This window comes from Vitis vinifera, chromosome 11 (genome assembly GCF_030704535.1).
Source record: "Vitis vinifera cultivar Pinot Noir 40024 chromosome 11, ASM3070453v1".
In the NCBI taxonomy this organism is placed as follows: Eukaryota; Viridiplantae; Streptophyta; class Magnoliopsida; order Vitales; family Vitaceae; genus Vitis; species Vitis vinifera.
The window spans coordinates 19578238-19600432 of record NC_081815.1 but is presented as its reverse complement, the minus strand read 5'-3'; the positions used below and the strand labels follow the sequence as shown (position 1 = coordinate 19600432).

The 22195-nt window shown below is 38.3% G+C and overlaps 2 protein-coding genes across 2 annotated transcripts; one reads left to right on the top strand and one right to left on the bottom strand.

The window, feature by feature from the left end:
* Window positions 1-361: 361 nt before the first annotated feature.
* Window positions 362-5415, top strand: VVGT6 (UDP-sugar flavonoid glycosyltransferase). Its single transcript, NM_001280903.1, has 2 exons — window positions 362-851; window positions 4529-5415. Exons 1-2 carry the CDS (start codon window positions 362-364, stop codon window positions 5413-5415), a joined length of 1377 nt encoding a protein of 458 aa, NP_001267832.1.
* Window positions 5416-20890: 15475 nt separating this feature from the next.
* LOC100265073 (pathogenesis-related protein PR-1) lies at window positions 20891-21764 on the bottom strand. The gene has a single exon (XM_002276732.5). It carries the CDS (start codon window positions 21737-21739, stop codon window positions 21218-21220), a length of 522 nt encoding a protein of 173 aa, XP_002276768.1. The 5' UTR covers window positions 21740-21764; the 3' UTR covers window positions 20891-21217.
* Between the last annotated feature and the right edge of the window lie 431 nt (window positions 21765-22195).

Genomic DNA, 22195 nt, shown 5'->3' with positions numbered 1-22195 from the left:
TTTTTTTTTTTGTATTTCTATTTTTTTTAAATACCATAAAAAAATGTTAAAAATACCTGAAATTTGTTCCCTAAAATCATCACATTTTAAAAATAAATTCTAAAAAACATTTTTAGTCCAAAATTTATAAAAAATGTTGAAAATTGGAAAAAGTTTCCAATGTGAACAGAAGCCATCCGCAAATTTAGCACGGACTATTCATGTCCACAACCGAGTTCGTGGTGCCATAGGTCGCCACGATGAGCGCCTAAAAATTACCTTTCATCATCCCATATATTAAAGCCTCACCTCACCCCAAAACTCACAAAACCCCCATCACTGCATGCAACTGCCCCAAAAGTCACAGAATCATCAGCAAGCCATGACTGCCACCGCGAGCTCCATGGACAGGCATGTTGCAGTATTGGGGTTCCCCCCCCATGCAGCTACCCTCTTAAAACTCCTGCGCAGATTAGCATCTGCCGCACCCACCACCATCTTCTCCTTCTTCAACACTGCCAAAGCCAACAACTCCATCTTCTCTCCTCAGAGTCCCCACGGCCTTCACAATCTAAGAGTCTATGATGTGGCAGACGGCGTGCCTGAGGGTCATGTGCTTTCAGCAAACCCTCTGGAACGCATCGACCTGTTCTTCAAGGCGACGCCTGGGAACTTTTATGATGCCATACAAGTGGCGGAGGCGGAGATTGGAAGGAAGATAAGTTGCTTGGTGAGTGATGCCTTTTTGTGGTTTACTGCTGATATGGCTGAGGAAATGCGGGTTCCCTGGTTGGCAATTTGGACTAGTGCGCTCTGCTCACTCTCCGTTCACATTTATACTGATGCTATCCGGGAAGCGGTGAAGGTTGTGGGTAAGAAAAACCTTTTGAGTTTTCTGAATTTTTTCTTATGTCAAACTACAAAATTATCATCATCCTTGCCTTCCCCCGCTTATTTTCAATGATCATCAGTCATATCAGTAATATGGCCTCTTGCTTTTAGTTTCTTTAATTAGTAACTTAATATTGGAGGTTGGTATGCTCTTTCTTTTAGTCTCTTTACTACCTTAATGTTTTAGTTTCTTTAATTAGTAACTTAATATTGGAGGTTGGCATGCTAGTGGAAATGCTATAGCATATCTTGGGGAAGTAACAGCTAAGGTGGTGTTTGTTTTTTTGGCTTTTTGCTGAAAACCATTTAGTTTTAGAATTTAGGTTGTTTGTTTTTTTATTTTTTAATGACTTATTATAAATTTTTTAGTAAATAGAAAAAACCAAAATATGTGACTTTTTCTAAATAGAAAAAATAACACAATGGTTTTTTTTACTTTTTAATACTTAATAGAAATAAAATACTACAAAAACAAACAATCTAATATTTAATACTATTAAGTATTAAGATTCTATTTAGAATTAAGTAAAAAAACAAACACCACCTAAGTTTGGAAATTAATGTATCATTTTTCTACTTTAAGTAAAATTAAGTGTATAAAGGGCATGCAGGAAGACACCCCATCAAGAACAATTAAAATTAACAATAATTGATACTCACAATAATTGATTTTTCTAGATTTATGAAAATATTGATGGGTTGTCTTCTTACCCTCTATGTGCTTGATTTTGTGTATCTTCTTAAATATTTCCTTTAACTTACTCCCTTAAGTAAGAGTAGGAATGAATATGGATACCTAACTTATCCCAGTAAATATATCATTTGACAAAGATTTGCTAAAAATTTGAACATAGTTGGGAATGTGTGGAAATATAGCAAGTAAAAAGACTGCCCATAGGTACCTTCTCTAATATAAAATAATAATTAAACTCAACATATTTAGAAAGAACACAAAACATAGGATTAACGGACATGTAAAAGCACTAACATTGTCACAAAATAATTGTAGTAATTTAGAGAAGGACGCACCAATATCTCATAGGAGATAAGTAATCCAAGTCAACTCAATTGCATAGAAGGCCGAAGAGCGATACTCTATTTTGGTGCTTTGGTTGTTTCTTTGAACATCAAGAGATATAATTGGCTCCAATAAAGACACAATAATATGTGGTGTAGTGGGACAACCTACCCAATCAACATAGCTAAACCTAGAAAGAGATATTGGACCGGTGGAATGACCGAATACTGAGTCCAAGTTTGTGTATTGCTAATGGAAGCTGTAATTTAAGAAAAATATATGTAGAAAAATATCCTAAAATTAAGAGAATCAAATATTGTGAGTCACACCTTGAATTTTAGGCAATCCAAAATCCGATCTGTGACCCTAGGTCAAATGTTTGACCTTAATGGTTGCTCTTATCAAAGTTCACAATCAATTTTGATAACATGGTTTTTCTTGAATAAATTGACATCTAATCCCAAAATAAATTTATTAAGTTAAAATTTACTATATTATATTTTTTCTTTTTCAAACCAACCATCACCCACTCACAAGCATAATAAATCTACTAATCATCTTACCACCCAAAGTGATTATCTAAATATCCACAATAATCTCTAAGTCAAAAATATTTTCAAAGACGTTTTACCAAATAACAAAATATAATTTAAGTTACAAAAGTCAATATAACTTAAATTAATACATCCTAAGAAGGTAATATAAATTAAAAACAATCATTATTATTGTTCCTTTACTTTTTGGGTATGGTTCCTCATAAACTATATTTGCTTCTAAAAACTTTAGAAAATAAAGATGTGAACATTTCCATATTGGTTAGTAGGGTGTCTTATATTCATATGAGTTAAAAGTTTTAAGTCAGTATAACACAATTACATGTTAAAATATAATATTACATTTACATTATATACATTAAGTGACACCTCAACTATACAAAATTAAACAAATCAAAATTATCACTTTTCTTATTCATTATATATATAACATATAAAATATTTCTACGTTTACAAAATAAATAAATCATTTTAGTCTCTAATAATAAATTCAAACATACAATTGATGTAATTCAATTAATTAATATAAATCCTTCTTGTAAATGCAAACATGATGCAAATGTTTACACGTAATCAAACAATGCATTGTTGTTTTCGAGTTTTCACCAAAGGATACGTGTCTATAAACAAATATACTCTCCATTTAAAATCTTCTTGGGGTAAACTTTTGTGTCTTTCACACCATGAATCTCACTCTTTTCTCAATTCATCCTTTTTGATGCCCTTTCATTTCTCATTTTTCTTTTCATTTTTGCTCTCTTTAGGTTCTTGTTATTCTCATTTCCAGTTTATATAACCATTTCTTTATTTTTCCTTATACATAACCATGGATGCAAATGAATGCAACAATGCAATATACTACCATTATCCAATTCCCAACTCAAATAATAATATTTAATAATATAAAATAAATATTGTAAACATATAACAACGTCCAACATTTTTTACAATTTAAACACACTATACATTTAAAATCTTTACAATTTAAATTATCACTATTTCATTTTCCCACAAGTATTTTTCATTGTTTCAACATTAATACATATATAAATAACCACCTCAAATTTTCATTTCATTTTCCAAAGACAATTCAAATAATTCCAATATTTCACACAAATATCCCTCTTTAATTCATATAAATTATGTCATCAAAAACTAATTTCTAAATTTTACTTTAACATTCTTCCCACTAAAATCAATCTAAATATTCATATATTCACCAACAAATTAAAAGAATAACCATACATGGAAAACCTCAACTAAACATAATGTAAGTAGATCTAGTTTTTAACAACACCCACACATTTTTCTCCAAGAAAATATTGGATGAAAATTTTATGAACAAATCACCCTACCAAAAACCAAGAATCCAACTGTTGAATTCGAAATCGGCTTCGTAGCGATGTTCATCTTGAGGTATAGGATACCCTCCTAGATTTGTATGTGAAATGGTGGCTTGTCAAATAGTTTCACAAAGACCCACAACAGCTTCTTTTTTGTTTTTTGTTTTTTTTTTTTCTTTATGTTTCTTTCCCTTTCCCTTATATATATATATATATATTCTTTTTACCATAAGACAACTTTATTTTATATTTTATTTTTATTTTTTGACTTTTTATTTAGTCACCGACCATTTCTCATTTTACAAAATTTTCAAACTATTGACTTTTGACCCATTTTTCCAAAATTTCTCCAAATTAAATATTAACACGTGGATATTCACCATTCTTTCTTACTATTTGATTACAAATTTTATGAAAACTTTCTTGATACTTGAATTTAACATGTCATTAAAAACCCAACATTGATGGGAGTATATTCTTTCCCTCTATATGCTTAATTTTGTATATCTCCTAGAATATTTCCTTAAACATACTCTAGGATTGCCAAATTATTTTTCTCATGATTAGCCTTATATACGAAACCTTTTCCAAATTAAAATGACCATTTTCTTGGTGTGATTTCAAGTTACTACAAATACCAAGTTATTATTTTTCTCATAGAAAGCTTTTTTTTTTCTTTGTCATTCATCTTGATCAGTGTTTGTCAATTAATATTAACGAATGCAGCTTTTTGCCTATTATAGGGCGGGTGCAAGACCAAACCCTTGATTTCATTCCAGGATTCTCAGCAATAAAGGTTGAAGACCTACCTGAAGGAATAGTTTTCGGGGACATAGAATCTCCTTTTGCATGCATGTTGCATAAAATGGGGCTCACGCTGCCACGAGCAACCGCTGTTGCCACAAACTCCTTTGAAGAACTAGAGCCCATTGTCACAAATGATCCCAAGTCGAAGCTCCAAAAAGTTCTTGCTGTTGGTCCTTTTGATCTATCTTCACCACCACAGTTGATATTGGACGCTAGTGGTTGCCTGCCATGGTTAGACAATAAAAAAGAAGCATCAGTGGCATATGTTAGTTTTGGAAGCATAGCAACACCACCACCCAACGAGATTGTAGCATTGGCAGAAGCCCTAGAAGCAACTGGGATACCGTTTCTTTGGTCTCTTAGGGAACATGCAATGGACAATTTACCAAAAGGATTTCTAGAGAGGACGACTGCTCATGGAAAAGTTGTTTCGTGGGCTCCTCAACCTCAAATCTTAGCACATGCCTCAGTTGGAGTGTTTATTACTCATAGTGGTTGGAACTCGGTGATTGAGAGTATAGTTGGTGGTGTGCCTATGATCTGTAGGCCATTCTTTGGAGATCAATGTATCGACAAGCGGATGGTAGAGGATGTATGGGGGATTGGTGTGGGAGTTGAGGGAGGGGTCCTCACGAAAAGTGGAGTAATGAGTGCTCTAGGACTAATTTTGTCCCATGAAGGGAACAAAATGAGAGAGAAAATTAGAGTCCTGAAAGAGCTTGCTAGAAGGGCTGTTGAACCAAATGGGAGCTCAACTCAAAATTTAAGTAATTTGTTGGAGGTAATCACAACATCTAAGTTACATTTGGATACCAATAAGTAGTTGGCTCAATGATGATCGTTGAGACGTGGAACTTATTAAATATTACAATTAGATTTAGTTTCTAAAAAGTCAAGAATAATATTTTATTTTCAATGATTATTTTAGTTTATGTTTTTGAGTGGTTAAATCCTAGAAGGTTTCTATATGTTATTATTAAGAGTGTTTATTTAAATAAATGCGAGTATGTAATTTTCAATAGGAGATTATGTAATACTTGAACAAGAGAGAGTGGTGGAACACAATAAATTTTTAATTCTTCCAAATTTTATCTTCTTTGAAATTATTTGTATTTCTCTATCAATCCTATTACTCTTACAACGATTGTGTTTTGCCTAAAGTGACATTAGGAATAGAAGACGAAAATTAGTGTCTATATCTCTTATGATTATTAAAAGAGTGCACTAAACTATGCTTAGCCATGCATATAAGAGAATGAAATTGCTAATTCAATCAAAATTAATATAAGATAATAACGAAGATGCACATGAGCAATCTTGAATGAGGTACAATGAAAGTCATGAAATGGATTCTAAGGCCATGATAGTTTTCTTTGGCAAGTAGAGGAAAAATGAAAAGATATGCCATGAATGAGATCACAATAGCTTTAGATTTATACATTTGATCACAAGAGAATATGAGTATGGAAGATTTTCATGTGGTACATGCATAATCCCTTCTTTTGTTTATGATGGAAAGATTATTGGAATGAAGTTGGTCTATATCTTACATAAGTACGATATTATTGTCATGATTTAATTTTTAAAGTGTCTAAATTGACGATTGAGTTAGGCAAAGATCGGAAATGAGGTCAAAGATGACATTTGGGAATCTCATGAGGTTAAATAAAAAAATTGATTCAACAAGGAAAGAGTTTGGATATTGTTTTGTTATATTATAGTTTAAGTTAAAGAATTCAAGGATGAATGGGAACTTGCAGCCACAAGAACAAGAGTTGTTGAGAAGAAAGTGAGTTGAATTGGGTTTGGATTTGGAGCAACCGACTTAAGCACCAAAATAATTCTAAGAGCGCTTCTAATTATTGGATGGACATTTGATACGATTTTTAAAATTTAGAAAATCACTTTCATTAATTTTATTATTATTAATTAGCATATATTTCTTTCGAAAATCAGTTTTTTATGTGTAACATATCACTCAAAACACTATAAATTGTTTTTTTTTTTTTTATATCCAAAGAGTAACTAATTTTTCATAAACACATTTCCAACAAAATTGCTATACTTAAAATCACTTTCACTAGAATAATTCCCCATTTTGTAAAAACTTTTATTGATAAAATATTTCTAAATTAAAAGTATTTTTGCCATAATTGCTTCCAAATGAGTCTTAAGTTGTAGTCTTGTTGACGGGTTCACGAATTTCACTAGTTTGGGGCTCATGTGATTAATTTTGGTATAATTTTGATGAGGCATCCATCGTCATTCATATATACATATATATTGTGGGGACTCATCTCCACATGGCACTTTCCCTCGATACTGCCCGGATAGTTGCCACAATGTCTAGAGCCTTCCATCCGAACCACACAGACATACGACAAATGGCACCGGACTACTTAAGTGGACGATACTCTCCAGCTAGCCTTAAAGTCCCCTTTGCTACATGTAATCATCTCCATTTGACATGGAAGTGGCTGATGGGATCTCCCCCAATCCTCACGTCCATGTCCATTAATTATCACGCACTGTCCCATACCTCCAGCAAGTTGAAGAGATGGGCAAATGCATGATTGAACATCATGACACAACTTCTGACGACACTTGCTAGCCGCCCAAAACTGTAATGATTGCCCTGCCACTTGCAAGGCAGCCATCATTACAGAGAAGGTCAAAGTGCTTAGTCAACACTACAGTGGCTTTCTCTTGAGCACTATAAAAAGCCCTCCTGAAGCATAATCTAGGTATGTGCACTTAAGCCGACCTATTCATTCTCTCCCTGAAAGGGTTTGACCTACCTGTGTCTAACTTAGGCTTCAGAGGGGCGTGTCCGGACTACCTATCCAGACATCCTTTGTGTAGGGAAAAAGCTTGTCCATCCCTCTATTGCTGGGCAGAAGCTTTGAGAGGCACAACATGAAGAGAATATGACTCAAATTGATCTAACATCAACATTAACCCCGTTTGTGGGAAGTTTTAAGGATGTCAACGCCCTCGAGGAGCCGATCATCTGCCATGGGTAGTGAAGGCTACTTCAACAAGTGAGAAAACATGGAGAGATGCCAACAAGAGAGTGAGCGACAGGTATGGTCCCTGCTTCGAGAGACAAGGAGACTTAAAAAAGAAAATGATGTGTTGCGTGCCCAAGTATCATCATCAGGCCCCTCTCATAGTTGACAACCTAAAAGCCAATGAACAAACTCCAACTTAAACGACGAGGTATTCTTTCCCAAGAACACAAAGTTCCATTTTGGCAGTCAGGAGATTCGGCTTGATGAGAAGTTTTCACCAACTCATCAAGCGTTGCTAGACGAAAGCTCTGATTCTACCAGCTTATCAACAAAAAGGAGGCGAGGCTGGAGGTCGCAACTGTCTAATATGATGCGGGCCTGATTGAGACCTCAGACACTTGGCATGGAGGGAAGACCATGGGTAGCAACAACCCAGAAGGTTTGCCATGGTCCCTCGCCTGTAGTAGTTATGCTGGAGTGGCATTTTTATCCACCAGTACAACAAGTAAGAGTTCTAATAGATCGAGGTCTGCCCCACTTTATCAACAGACGACTGGATGACATGTTCTCCAAGCCTTTTAGCCATCACATCATCAACTACGAGCCCTCAAGAAGGTTCATGGTATTGAAATTCAGGATATACGATGGAACAAGTGATCCATTTGACCATATCATGCACTACAAGTACTCCATGATTGAAGACGATGTCCGTGCGACTATACAGTAGGTCTTGGTCACCAATTAACCTACTAGAAACAACCATGCCGGAAACTCTAAGCCCTCAAACCAACTGAGGCAAGCTAGCAAGAGGCGGGATGACCAATAGCAGTTAAGCCAAGCTGGCCTAACCCCCTTTAACATTTCATAAGATAAACTCCTCCCCATGGTCCATGACCTGTTCGATTTCAGATGACCAGAGCCAATTAAGACGGATTTGGTGAAATGGGATCAGAGCCGAAAGTGTGCCTATCACAAGAAACCATGACCACACCATGGAACAATGCAGAAGTCTCCACTACTTAGTGAAGAGACTAATCAAGGTTGGGAACCTAAAGTAATACGTCCGCACAACCGGAGGACAAAAGGAAACGACCCGGGATTTGGCCGCCCAAACCCCCACAACTTCAGCAGCTCCCATTGATGAAAACTACAATTTCAAACAAAAAAGTCAAAGATTGCTTCGAGTGGCCTCCGTAAGGGAGTAGGTTAGCTCCATCCAACATAGTTTACCGGGTGAGGATGCACGCCTAATGGACGGGATAATCACTTTCCCTCCAATAAACCCCAACCGGGTCCTACAGCCACACGAAGATGCCTTGATCTTGACACTAGGGATAAGTGGGTTCGATGTAAGAAAAATTTTGATTGATCCGGGCAGCTCAGCTGACCTCTTGTAGATGTCGTTGTACAGGAAAATGGGACTCCTACCATCTGCCTTGGAAAACCCTGGGTGGATACTATTTGGATTCAATGGAGCCTCGACAACTTTCCTGGGATACGTCGTATTGCCCGTACAAGCCGGTCTAGTCACCTAGAAAGTGCGATTCTCGGTGGTAGAGGATTTATCCCATTTCAACGCCATCATGGGACGCACATGACTTCATAGCATGAAAGCCATTTCCTCTGCATATCATCAGATGGTGAGCTACCTTACTGAAGATGGATAAATTGACATTTTTGGCAGTCAACTGGCTGCGCGCCAGTGCTATCAAGTGGTGCTTGAGTCCGGACTCCTAAGTAGTAGTGAGCCAAGCATGGAACCATCAAATATGAAGGAACAATAGCAATTATAGAGCCTGATTGAAAAAGATCTGCCTACAGCTGACCCACTCCAACTCTTGTATCTCTCATACAGTAGTAATCATGTTACTTATATGCCAACTCTCTTCTTGCACCGGAAGAATTAAAAGTACTTGAAAGTGTGCTTTGACAAAACAAAGATGTCTTCGCGTGGACTCACTTTGACATGCCAGGGATCCATCCGTCTATAGCCTCACATTGGCTTAATGTCATGCCTTTCTTGCGGCCATCTGCCAGAAAGTTCAACGCTTCCACCTGGACATGCAAAAGATCATCCAGTCCGAGGTGGACAAATTGCTTGCAGTTGGGTTTATAAGGGAAGTTGAATATCCGAATTGATTAGCGAACGTGGTGGTTATTCCAAAGAAAGATGGAAAATGGCGAGTTTGTGTCGACTACACCAATCTGAATGATACTTACTTGAAGGATAGTTTTTCGTTGCCCTAAATAGATCAAATAGTGGATGCCACTGCTAGACACGGAATGCTCTCCTTCATAGATGCATTCTCCAGATACCACCAAATCCCCATGGTCCCACCAGACGAAGAGAATACAACCTTCGTGACGTCCCACGATCTGTATTGCTACAAGGTTATGCCATTTGGGCTCAAGAATGCTAGCGCCACTTACCAAAGACTGATGACAAAGATATTCAAACCCCTGATCAACCGGAACGTACAAGTTTATATCGATGATATTGTGGTAAAAAGCAAAACCTGGAGCGAACATGCCCAACACTTAGAGGAAACATTTCACCTAATGAGGGCATACAACATGAAGTTCAACCCAACTAAATGAGTCTTTGGCGTCAGCGTAGAAAAATTCCTAGGGTTTGTGGTAACACAAAAGAGAATCAAAGTCAACCCAAACCAAATAAGAGCCGTTCTTGAGATGCCTGCTCCAAGCAATAAGAAGGAGTTGCAATGTCTCAGGTCACCTAGCTACATTGGGACATTTCATAGCCCGTTTCATGGACAAGCTAAGACATTTTTTCCTCACACTAAAGGGGGCAAGCGCGATTGGTTGGACGGATGAATGTGGATGGGCATTCGATGAGGTCAAACGCTATCTCACCCAACCACCCATTCTGAGTAGCCCTCAATCTAATGAACAACTCTACATGTATTTAGCCATGTCTCACTATGCGGGTAGTGCTGTCCTATTTCGTCATGTGAGAGACAAAGAACGAAGGCTTGTCTACTACGTGAGCAAAGCCATGGTTGACGTAGAAACCCAGTACTCTAAGTTGGAGCAAACGTCTTTAGCCTTGAAAAATGCTGCCCAAAAGTTTCACCCATACTTTCAAGCCCATCAAGTGACTATACTCACGAATTAGCAGCTCATAAGCACTTTGCATAAATCGGATTTGTCCGAGAGAATGCTAAAGTAGGCTATAGAGCTTAGTGAATACAAAATCAAGTATTAACCCAGACTGGTGTTGAAATGACTAATCATGATTGACTTATAGCTGAGCTTTCCCAAAAGCCATCCCACCTAACGAACTCCCACGAGGAAAGGTGGTGGGGTACTTCATGTGGATGGAGCCTCTAGGGCCTTCGGTTCATGGGTAGGCTTAATTTTACAGTCCCCAACCAGGGAGCTACTAGAGCAAGCTATTCGGCTCAACTTCCCTGCCTCCAACAACAAAGCTAAGTATGAGGCGATCCTAACCGAACTAGAATTTGCCCATTCCTTGGCAGTACTTAAATTGAAAATATGTAGCAATTTTCAACTAGTCATGGGGAAAATCCAGAAAGAATATGAAGCTAAGGATGAATGCATGGTTCGCTATCTCACACTAGTACAAGATAGCTTAGCGAAACTAGGTGAATAGGTCATTGAGAGAGTACCCCGGACAGAAAATTTAAAGTTGATGTGCTGGTCGGAATAGTCGCTACTCTCCTTATAAAGGAAGCTGTGCTGCTGCTCATTTACCTCCATGGCACATCGTCATTTGTGTTTGCGTCAATTTGTAGTACTAGTGAGTCCGACATCGGCTGGACGCATGACATTGTGAAGTATCTCCAGATAAGGAAACTACTTGGAGATGAAAAATAGCGCACAAGATTCGGGTACAGGCAGTCCGCTTCACTTTAATTGGTGATTGCCTTTACAAGCGATCTTTTGGTGGGTTGTAATTGAAATATTTGAGCAATCCGAAAGCCCAGTACGTCCTAGCCGAGCTCCACGATGCAGGCGAACATACCTTAGCACATCGCGCTCACACATAGGGGTACTATTGGCCCACCATGAAGCAAGACGCTAAAAACTATGTCAAAAGATGTGACTGGTGTTAGAAGTACGCTCCCATTCCTTATATGCCATTTGATATTCAATTCGCTCACGAGCCCTTGGCCGTTCACGCTATGGGGAATGGATATAGTTGGCCCCTTATAGGTTGCATCCATGCAGAAGAAGTTTTTGCTCGTAGATACTGATTACTTCAGCAAGTGGGTAGAAGTAGAGGCCTATGCTAGCATCAAAGACAAGGATATTTGTAAGTTCGCTTGAAAAAACATCGTTTGTTAGTTTAGAATCCCGCAAGCAATTATAGCAGATAATGGACCGCAATTTGACAGCATTGCCTTCAGAACCTTCTATTCAGAGCTAAAGATCAAGAATCTATATTGCACGCCCCACTATCCTCAAAGTAATGGATAAGTAGAAACAACAAACAAAACCCTTCTCATTGCACTAAATAAAAGACTTGAGGAGGCCAAAGGAAAGTGAGTAGACAAGCTATCCAGGGTCTTATAGGCTTACCGGACTACCCCCGGACGGCCTACAAGGACCATTCCCTTTGCCCTTACTTATGGGATGGAAGCCATCATTCCAACTGAGATAGACATGTTCATAACCAAAACAGCCGTTCAAGGCCAAATGAATGAAAATCAAGAGCTTAAGAGACACTTGGATTGGGTAGACGAAGTGAGGGGGAACACAACCATCTAGATGGCATCCTATCAACAAAGAACTATTGACCATTACAATAAAAAAGCCCGGCTACGCATGTTCCAAACTGGAATCTTGGTCCTTAGAAGAGTCTTTAAGAACACGGTCGAGAGAGGAGCCGAGAAACTGTAGGAAAATTGGGAAGGACCCTGTGTCATGACTAAGACTGGGGACTCGGGGGCATACTATCTACAAACACTAGACGAAGTGCTCTTGCTTCGACCCTGTAATGTATCTAACTTAAAGTAATATTATCAGCAAGTTTGGTCTGTGAAAAGTGAAATGTGTATGGAAAGAATAAAAAGAAACAAGTATGTATTAGAAATTAAATTGTTCAGTACAAAACCATCTTCGACCAAGAGAATTAAAGAAAAAATACAAATGTATCATGTCTGCCCACCAGAGGGGCTAATTGTAGTAGTGTCTCCATTTTCTCGGGCAAGGCCGCTGGCTGCTGGGATCTCATCATTTGAAGGATAGTTGGGGGTATCCTGGGTGATGCCATGTTTCTTCATGAAGTATCGATAGCCGAAGAAATACATGTCATCCACCTGCTTTTGGTACTCGCACTTTAGTTTTTCTTTCTAAGCAGTAAACCCCGCTCGGAGCTCCTCCATCTCCTTCCTCTGTTGCTCGTTCTTTTGCTCGGCTTTCTTGAACTTAGCTTTTGTCGCTTCTCCCTATCTCTCAGTCGGCGGGCCTTAGCCTTGGCCACTTTCCTCTCATTTTCTACATTCCTTAGCAACCCGACTACCTCTTTAATAGCCTTTCGAGTAGCAGAAAACTCGTTCTCTACTAGTTTCAGCTTCGAGCAAAAATTTTCACTACCGTCCATGTGCTGAGCAATGTACACTCTCATGGCCTCAACAACCTCCAACGATTTGAGGAGCAAAGCGTGTTGACGCATCAAGTTGCGAACGTCAGCCACCACCTAAAAACGACAATAAGGAAAATGTTAAGTAATCAGAGGTAAATGTGTCATGAACTAGAGAGGGGCTAGACTTACCACTTCCACCGTCTCGACGGTTGTGCAATCTTGCATAGGTGAGATACGGGAAACAACGAACTTTAGGGTGCCAAATGGGAGTTGAGCCACGAAGGAGATGCTGGGGTTGCCGCCTAGGTCCACCGAGACCCACTGGGTGGCCGGGAAGAGGTCCCCTATATTATTCATAGGACCCTTACTCTCTATAAAGCAGAGGACCTACTTCAGCAGTTCAACCATTTCTTTCCTGCTAGGAGCACGAGTCGTCGGGGGGTGTGGAGAGATAGAGGCCACACACTCAACAGAATCGTCGTTGAGTGGGACCAGATTAGTGGAGGGCCCATCTAGCTCTGGGTGAGTATCTTTTCCAACAGAAGGCCTAATGATCGGCACATGACTAGGCCCCAAACGATTGGGTCCTACAACATCAAACGGAGGCTTTGGCGTTAGATGAATGGTCGAGACGGGCACTGGGCAGAGTACCTCCATGTAGGGTTTCTTAGTGGGAGGAGGGACGACCGTGATAGATTCAGAGAGGCGCTTGCACTGCCTCTCCTTGAAGCTAACTCTCAAGTTTGTTGCCATGTCCTCATCTCTTTCTTTCTCACAAACGATGTGGGGAACCATCAGATAGACCCGTCTCCTGCTCAGTCATTGCGGAAGACGAGTCTACTAAGGAGTCCTATTTAGTGTTAGTAGCGGAGGAAGATGCAGAAGAAGCTGAAACATACAAAGATGCGAATGGTTGAGTCGGCGCCTTCTTAGTGGGTTGAACTACAAGTTTATTTTTCTTGGTCGAAGGGTAGATAGTAGAGCTAGAAGCCGAACGGTTTCCGCCCAGAGCTTGCCTTAGTGTCCCTTTCTGACACTTCTTGTCTTTTTGGTCCAGCCAGTCTTAGCGTGCATTTGCGTCCCACGCGTGCGACTTCATAAAAAGGAAGATCATTCAGCATGTGATGCTCATCGGGCACCAAGACCTTAAGGGCTGGATGAGAAATGATGGACATGACATACGACTTGGGCTCCTAGACCACAACAATCAAATTCTTATTCGTCAGGAGGGTCTGGTGGTTTCACTCGTTTGCGGTTATCTCAAACAACTTGTTGAGACAGTCAAAAGAGGTATTCTCCACCCATTCCACGACCCGACCTCTCTTGTCCTTGCTTGTACCACGCAAAAAAAAAAAAAAAAAACAATTAGTAACTAATTTAAAGCCAGAAAGTTACGAATGACACATAAAGAAAATTGCAACGTATTTTACTTGGAATATACAACGAGTGGCGTGGATGAAATTCTCGGTCCGGACCCTCGTATAGGCCAACCTAGGGACTGGAAACAATGACGTACGCCCTAGCCCCGCCCTTGTTGGAATTTGGAAGTCCCATAACCAACTGGAGAGAGGGAATGTGAGCGGACAAGCTGAATATTCATTTCTGGCTCATATTGATGGTATAAACAAAAATGATCTCTAATAGGGAGAGGCCCAGGTGGAAAAGCATGTCTAGGATCTTGCACCCCATCAACACCTTAACAACGTTCGGGTGAATGAAGGTCTGAGGGATATTGGTGAAGTGAAGAAAGTGCTTGAAAATGGAAGGTAGGGAAAAGTGGAGCCCGACATTAAACTATTTCTTGTTGAAATAGGTGGCATTGTGAGACTGCTTTTCAGTGGGGGTAGGTTCGCTGTCGTTCAGGATGCGAAAACGTTCTCGGAACTCCCGTTCAAATAGAAGTTCAGTTGGGCGCTCCTTCTAGGTGCGTTCGACGCCCACTCTCTTCTAGCCACCTTTCTGGCCTTTACTAGTCGTATTGGTCGAAGCAATGTCCCCTCTTGTTGACATATTGAAACACTGTGCCACGTGAGACCTGCACAACACAACGCCGATTGTTAGAAAATAGTCACCCGACCTTTCTGGCAACATGTAGTGCCTGAGATGTACAACAAGTAGCCTATGCGGGTCTTAAGCCCACACCTGAGCAAGATACCTAGCCCCGTTTGCAAAGCAAGCCCTAACCAAGCACTCATCCACCATACCACCACAATAACCTCAAACCAGAAGGCTTGAGTATACTCTTTAAGGGACCAACAAAAAAGAAGCATGTGAAAAACCCTATCAATCTTTCCCCCAATGACAACTACCTTATCCAGGAAAGTACCAAAGCCCTATATTTTGGATTTCGCAGCATCCACTTTACATCCAAAGAGTCACAGACTCTAAAAAGCAATCCCCAACAACAAAACAAATGAATAGTAAAAAGAAGAAAAGAAACCAATGCGAATGGTGAACGAGCTTACCGATATAAGGGGAAAGAGTCCTCTAGTAGAAGAAAACCCGATCGAGGCAAGTGCGAAAGTAGCAGTAAAACAATGGGAAGAGATGGGCAATGACCATAGTTATAACAACACAAATGCAGAAGACTGGAAGAAGAAGAAGAAGCTCTAAAAGCAAAAATGTCCAAAAAGGTAACCCAGAAGGTCTAGAGTCCCCTATTTATAGGAGACCGAAACCCTAGGGATCCCAAAAGACAGGCCGCCTAGAAGCGCACCCTAAAGCAACGCGCCACCTGATAGGTGGCCTCGGTGAAAACGACCCTCATTGAAACCCCCAAGTGACACGTGTCTCACAAACATTGGGATAATTCGAAGAGACATTTAACCCATTTACCTCTACTCGGACGTAGGTACACAGATTAAAAAGGGCATTGTGGGGACTCTTCTCCATGTGTCAGTCCACGTGTCACTTTCCCTCAAAATTGCCCGGATAGTTGCCACAATGTTCAGAGCCTTCCATCTGGACCACACAGACATATGACAAATGGCATTGGACTCCTTAAGCGGACGACATTTTCCAGCCAGCCTTAAAGTCCTCCTTGCTACGTGTAATAATTTCCATCTGACATGGAAGTGGCTGATGGGATCTCCCCCAATTCTCACGTCCAAGTCCATTAATTATCACGCACTGTCCCATACCTCCAACAAGTTGAAGGGACAGGCAAATGCATGATTGAACATCATGACACAACTTCTAGTGACACTTGCTAGCTATCCAAAACTGTAATGATTGCCCTGCCACCTGCAGGTCAGCCATCATTATAGATAAGGTCAAAGTGCTTAGTCAGCACTACAATGGCTTTCTCCTAAGCACTATAAAAAGCCTTTCTGAAGCATAATCCAGGTACGTGCACTTAAGCTGGCCTATTCATTCTCTTCCTGATAGGGTCTAACCTACCTGTGTCTAACTTAGGTTTCGGAGGGGTATGCCCGGACTACCTATCTAGACATCCTTTGTGTATGGAAGAAGCTTGTCTAGTCTTCCATTGTTGGACAGAAGCTCTGAGAGGCACAACGCGAGGAGGATTTGACTCCAGTTGATCTAACATCAACATATATAACATAAATTATGGAATGAATATTTTCATATATCTCAAGTATATTTATACGAGTATATAAGATTATTTTAAGATAGCCAACTATGCAAATAATAGATAACTATACCAAAAAAAAAAAATACAATTGTGCAAATCACAACTATATAATCAATTATAGTTGTAAATCACAACTATGAATGTATGCTAACTCTTCTATTCAATTTGGTGCATAGATATTATACATGCCCAACTTGGATAATGATACATAGAACAGACAACTAGTAACAACATAAGTCATCATAACCACCAACTGATTTGTACTCTTGATGTATGAAACCTTTATCATGTTAGAATCTAGGTTATCTTTGTTGTCATCTTAAATATAAGCAATGGAAGTAATATCAATTTTTCAAAAAATTGATCTTTTAGGGTTAAAGTACCGACCTTTAGGTTTGAATGCTCCCAAACCTTGGATGTAAGTGTTGAGGAATCAAATCGATGTCGTTGGAAGTCTTATAGACCCAAGATCTTTTGCTCGATGGATCTTTCTTGATCTTGACACACTTTCAATGAGGGGGAAGAGAGGGTGAAGACTGTGACTCTCTTTCTCTCTAGAGATGGAAGATAATTCTATGGAAAAACTATGGAAACCTTAACCCTTAAGAGAGTATTTATAGGGTTTCTATGGGCTTAAGTGACTTGAGCCTATAAAGGGCTTAGGTCACTTAATTTAGCCTAAATTGGGTCTTAATTAATTAATGACCCAATAGTGCCCATTAATTAATCAATTAACCCAATCCAGATACCTTGTTCACTTACCTTTGTGCAACCTTGCATAATTACCAAAATGTCTTTATGCATAAAAGTGAACCTTAACCAATCCAACCCTCACAGACTGTGCTAACAAGGTATATAAGCTTAAGTGGGGACCACTGGGACCTATAAGACAATACCGAATCCCTTAGGATCTAATTCTAAAGTTGATTCAACATCTTATAACAAAGAATCAATTGCACTCCAGTACCATATGTAAATAACAATGAGACATTAAGTGCTCGAGTTTGTGACTTACTATCCATTGCATTTAGTTTCCCCATGAACTAGTATCCGTAGTTTAACATGGTGAAAGCTATCAGTCTTTCAAGACTATCTTCATTATCCTTGAGTTACAAATTGTCCTATTGTGTGTTCAACTTACATGTCTTAGCCCTTTAAGAGCCCATGTCAAGTTCTACTTAAGGAACTACTATAAACATATTTTTCATTAACATACCTCCTTAGGATCATTTAAGGGGACATTATGTCTCAATCCCATGAGATATCATGGTGCCCCTATTGAGAATACCAATTGCTATCGAATTCCATCAATAGTGACTCAATCCATAGGAATATATGATCAACTTATGATTTTTAGGTCAATGTCACTATTAACTTTAGCACAAACTCAATATTTTCTCAAGGTTGAGAGACAATAGAATGAAGCTACTTGGTGAGGTCATAACCACTTGATAGTCTTATGATTCACCATAGGTCTTGTCCAATGTGTAACCATACACATTAGTGCACTCACCTTGGGGAATCCATTCTGATGGTCAAGACCAACCATTCCTTTAATTATAAGGTAGTGCACTACAAACTTTAAGGATTGCCTAAGTTCATGAATCGATTGTGAACAAGTCATCTACTTGTAAGGAACTCATACCTTAGATCTTCCGTACAACTCCTAATACATTCAAATAATGTATAATGTTAAAGATACTAGGTGAGAATGCTCATAAAGTTTAATGTCGAAAAATGATAGATAAAAGTGAAACTGAAATATCATTTAATAAAAAATGAATTCCAAATCTGTTACATCATGTCATACTTTTAAGAGCTCTATCCTAACATTTTCCCACTAGCCCATAAAGCATCATGCTATCAAAGCATACTAGATATTCATTTGAAACTTTTGCAATCCTTATGACTAACAAAGACTCTCCCTATCAATGTCTTGGTGAAGGGATCCATCAGGTTCTCCATAGAAGGTATCTTGTCAATCATTACATCACCCCTCTATACTATATCAACACTTTGGAACACAAGCAGATAACCTCTCATTCTCTAAAAATACTTGAGTATATGCTTGACATAGTGTAATTTTCCTATTCTTGTAATCCCTAAGGACTTTAAACCTAAGAATATATTATGCCACTTCTAGATTTCCATTTAGAGCCAAGTAAACAACTAGATCTTAACTAATGACAATATCCTTACATCATTCTCAATAAGTTGATTGTCATCTATCTACAAGATCTTAGAGTACTGCCATGCTTTCTTGCACTTTCTTGTACACACAAGACTCTTTGCTATGAAAATATTTGGTTATATATATCATGTAAATGCTAATATCAAGATAATTGTTTAAGAACACTATCTTGACATCTTACTACAATATTTCATAAATTAGATACACTACAATGCATATGAGTACTCCAATGGATTTGAGTATGGCTACTAGTGTAAATGTTCCTTATAGTAGAAACAATGTTTCGGATAGTAACCTTTAACTACAACCTAGATACATAAATCTCAACTTTTCCATCTACTCATTTGTTTCTCTTATAGATCAACTTACACCTATGAGTTTTATCCCTTTAGATGCTTCTATAGGAACCTGGAATACATTAGAATCATAAGAATTCCAACTATCCTTTTGTAGCTCCTTGCCGAGTTATAAGCACCAACACGCTTATTGCTTCATCATAATCTATGAGGTATAAAGCTTCCGCTATGATAAGGTACTCATCTACTGGAACTAATAGGAATGTTATGTTGTCTTGTGTATAGTAGGACTATCTTCTAGTGTTTTCTAATCTATATCACTATTTACCTTTTTACATATCATATAGTCTTCATAAAAAATTTGATATTTTTAGTAACAAACACGGTATGATAATCTTGACTATAAAGTTATAATCCTTAATGTAGTTCCAATCAAGTTCAATGCGCTTAGTTCAATCGTGTTGTATTAGGTTATTTGCAATCTCAATAGTTGTTATGTTATTACAAATAGTACCATAAGTTTCTTGGGATTAGACTCAAGCTCACTTAAAAGAATTATATATATATATATATATATATATATATATATTAATGAGTCTTTATTAATTTCTCTTTTCTATTAGTTAAATATAATAGAAATATTAAAAAACTATAAATATTTTAAAAATTATACATATATATAATAATTTCTTTTGTATCATTAAATGCATCTAAATTACATATTTTTGTATAAAATATATTTTCAAGTTCTTTATATATTAATATTAATTTAACATTGAATATTACAAACTATATTATACATAAATATTACACATTATTTACAAGTAACAACTTGAATATGAGTGTTATTTCTTATTATATTTTTTCTTAAAATTTCTTCCATCAATATTTTTTATAAAAAATTTTATCAATATTTCTTGATATATTTGTCAAATTCAACTACTGATATTTTCACCCTTAATTATATATATTAGTGAAAAGAGATGAAAGGAATGCAATAAAATATTAGTTTAGTAAAAATATTGTCAATAACCAACCCTACCTGTGGGTTCCAACAATGTAATCAAATTTATTAATACCTGGGTAAGGGACATGCTTAGGTTAAGCATTAATTCCGGGTCAGGTCTGTTATAATGCCTTAATTCTCAAGGAGGGAGTTCCCCAGAATAAAAAGTATTAAGGATAAATATTTGTGGGAGATCTCTGCATAATATTTTCCCTTGATTGTAGCCTTATTCTCTCCTTGACTATTGCCTGTGAATTAGGATACTTAGCTAGACCACTGCACTACTTGATGTATATATGCGGAAGCTTGCATTTTTTTTTTTATTATTATTTTTATTCTTGACTTGAGTGAGGAGCAGCAGCTCCACGTCGTCTTACATATGCTTCCGGGTCTAGTTCCCAATTTCAACCACAATTTTTGGAATATATTTGTTTAAATTGCTTCCTGATAAATGGGGTGAGACTCAAGATAAGAAAAGGAGTTAGGTGAGAACGAGGCTAAGTTAATTTAGAATTCTTTTCCTACACTCAAAAACAAAAACAAAAAGACAAATGATCAGTCAGCATCTCAAATTCCGCCATAAATTTAGTGAAAAAGTAACAACCAGTTAGACTATTATGAGGATGTGGATGATCTCGAAGAAAAATCAACATAACCCATTTCCATTTACTTGTTTGACAACATTGAAATATCATCCTCAATAAGTGGAACTTAGGTGTGAAAACATTGAAACCATCCTTACAATGTGTAGCAGCATTTTTGTAGCACCAGTTGCGACTTTTTTTTCTCTTGCATGCCCTTTATTTTTTCTTATTCTTTCCTTAGGTTTAGATTCTAATAATAGATAAATTAATATAGGATTATAAAGAGCTGGAAAAAAACAAAAAGAGGACCCCCAAAAGTGTTCATATTACCAGAGTCATCCACCATAAAAATGATAAAATAGGGTAAAATGTCTCAGTAAGGCCTCTCTCCAATGTAATTCCCAGGAGGGTCGTAGTTGCAAGTGATGAAGACACCCCTACCACCATAACAATTCACCCTGGCACACCCAACTCTCCGTGTTGAGCCCCACACAATCTGGGTGTAGTGTCCGCATTCTTGGCCATAAGCACAGGAGTTGGACCCGTAGTCGTACCACCTGCGCTCCGAAACCCAAGCTGCAACAGCCTGAGCTGGTGTCCACCCACTGCCACTACCCCAGAAGATGTTCTCTCCGTACTGCCCATTTGAGTGCTTCAAGGCACAGTCCCTCCTCCTCTGGTTCGCATACCATTCTGCATAGTGCGCCAGCTTGGAATCCCACACCAGCCTCCTCATTCCCACCGCCGTGCGGGCGGCATTGTGGGGAGCCAAGAACTGGTTCGCAAGGCTCAGGTAGCTGCTGCTGCTGCTGCTGGGCTTGGTGATTGCATCAACAGCACTGCTTGATGTGATCAAGATGAGGTAGATGACAAGAACACAGTGCCATGGACTCATAATTGGGAGAGTTGTAAGGAGTCATTGCACTAGAACCAGACCAAAACATTGTGTATATATAATAAACAATTTGTGGGGTGGTTGGGTGAGAGGCATAAAGTTTCAACTCTGGGGTGGCACCCATGTTCGATAATGATTGCCACATTTTTTGGTGGGGACAAAGGTTCCAACCCATCCTCTTTACTAGATTTTCATAACTAAAATACTATTTTTATCATTATTTATTTGACCAGTTCTTTCACCAAAATACCTATAAGATTTTTTGAAGGCTTAATTGACAGGATTATTAATTCATTCTCTTTATAATTAATAGGAGATTTGGGATTTGAGTAGGAAGTATCATGACAGCTATGTATAGTCATAAAGTTAGTCCTTTGTTATACCCTATATTAGAAATGATAGCTAAGCATCCCCTTCATATCTGTTTTTAATACCAGTTCTCTATTTTTGAACTTA

Excerpts from the sequence above, each read along its gene's own strand:
- VVGT6 (NM_001280903.1), top strand. The coding sequence starts at position 362 with ATGACTGCCACCGCGAGCTCCATGGACAGGCATGTTGCAGTATTGGGG. Across the intron at positions 852-4,528 it reads GGAAGCGGTGAAGGTTGTGG|GGCGGGTGCAAGACCAAACC; the intron begins GTAAGAAAAACC and ends TGCCTATTATAG.
- LOC100265073 (XM_002276732.5), bottom strand. The coding sequence starts at position 21,739 with ATGAGTCCATGGCACTGTGTTCTTGTCATCTACCTCATCTTGATCACA.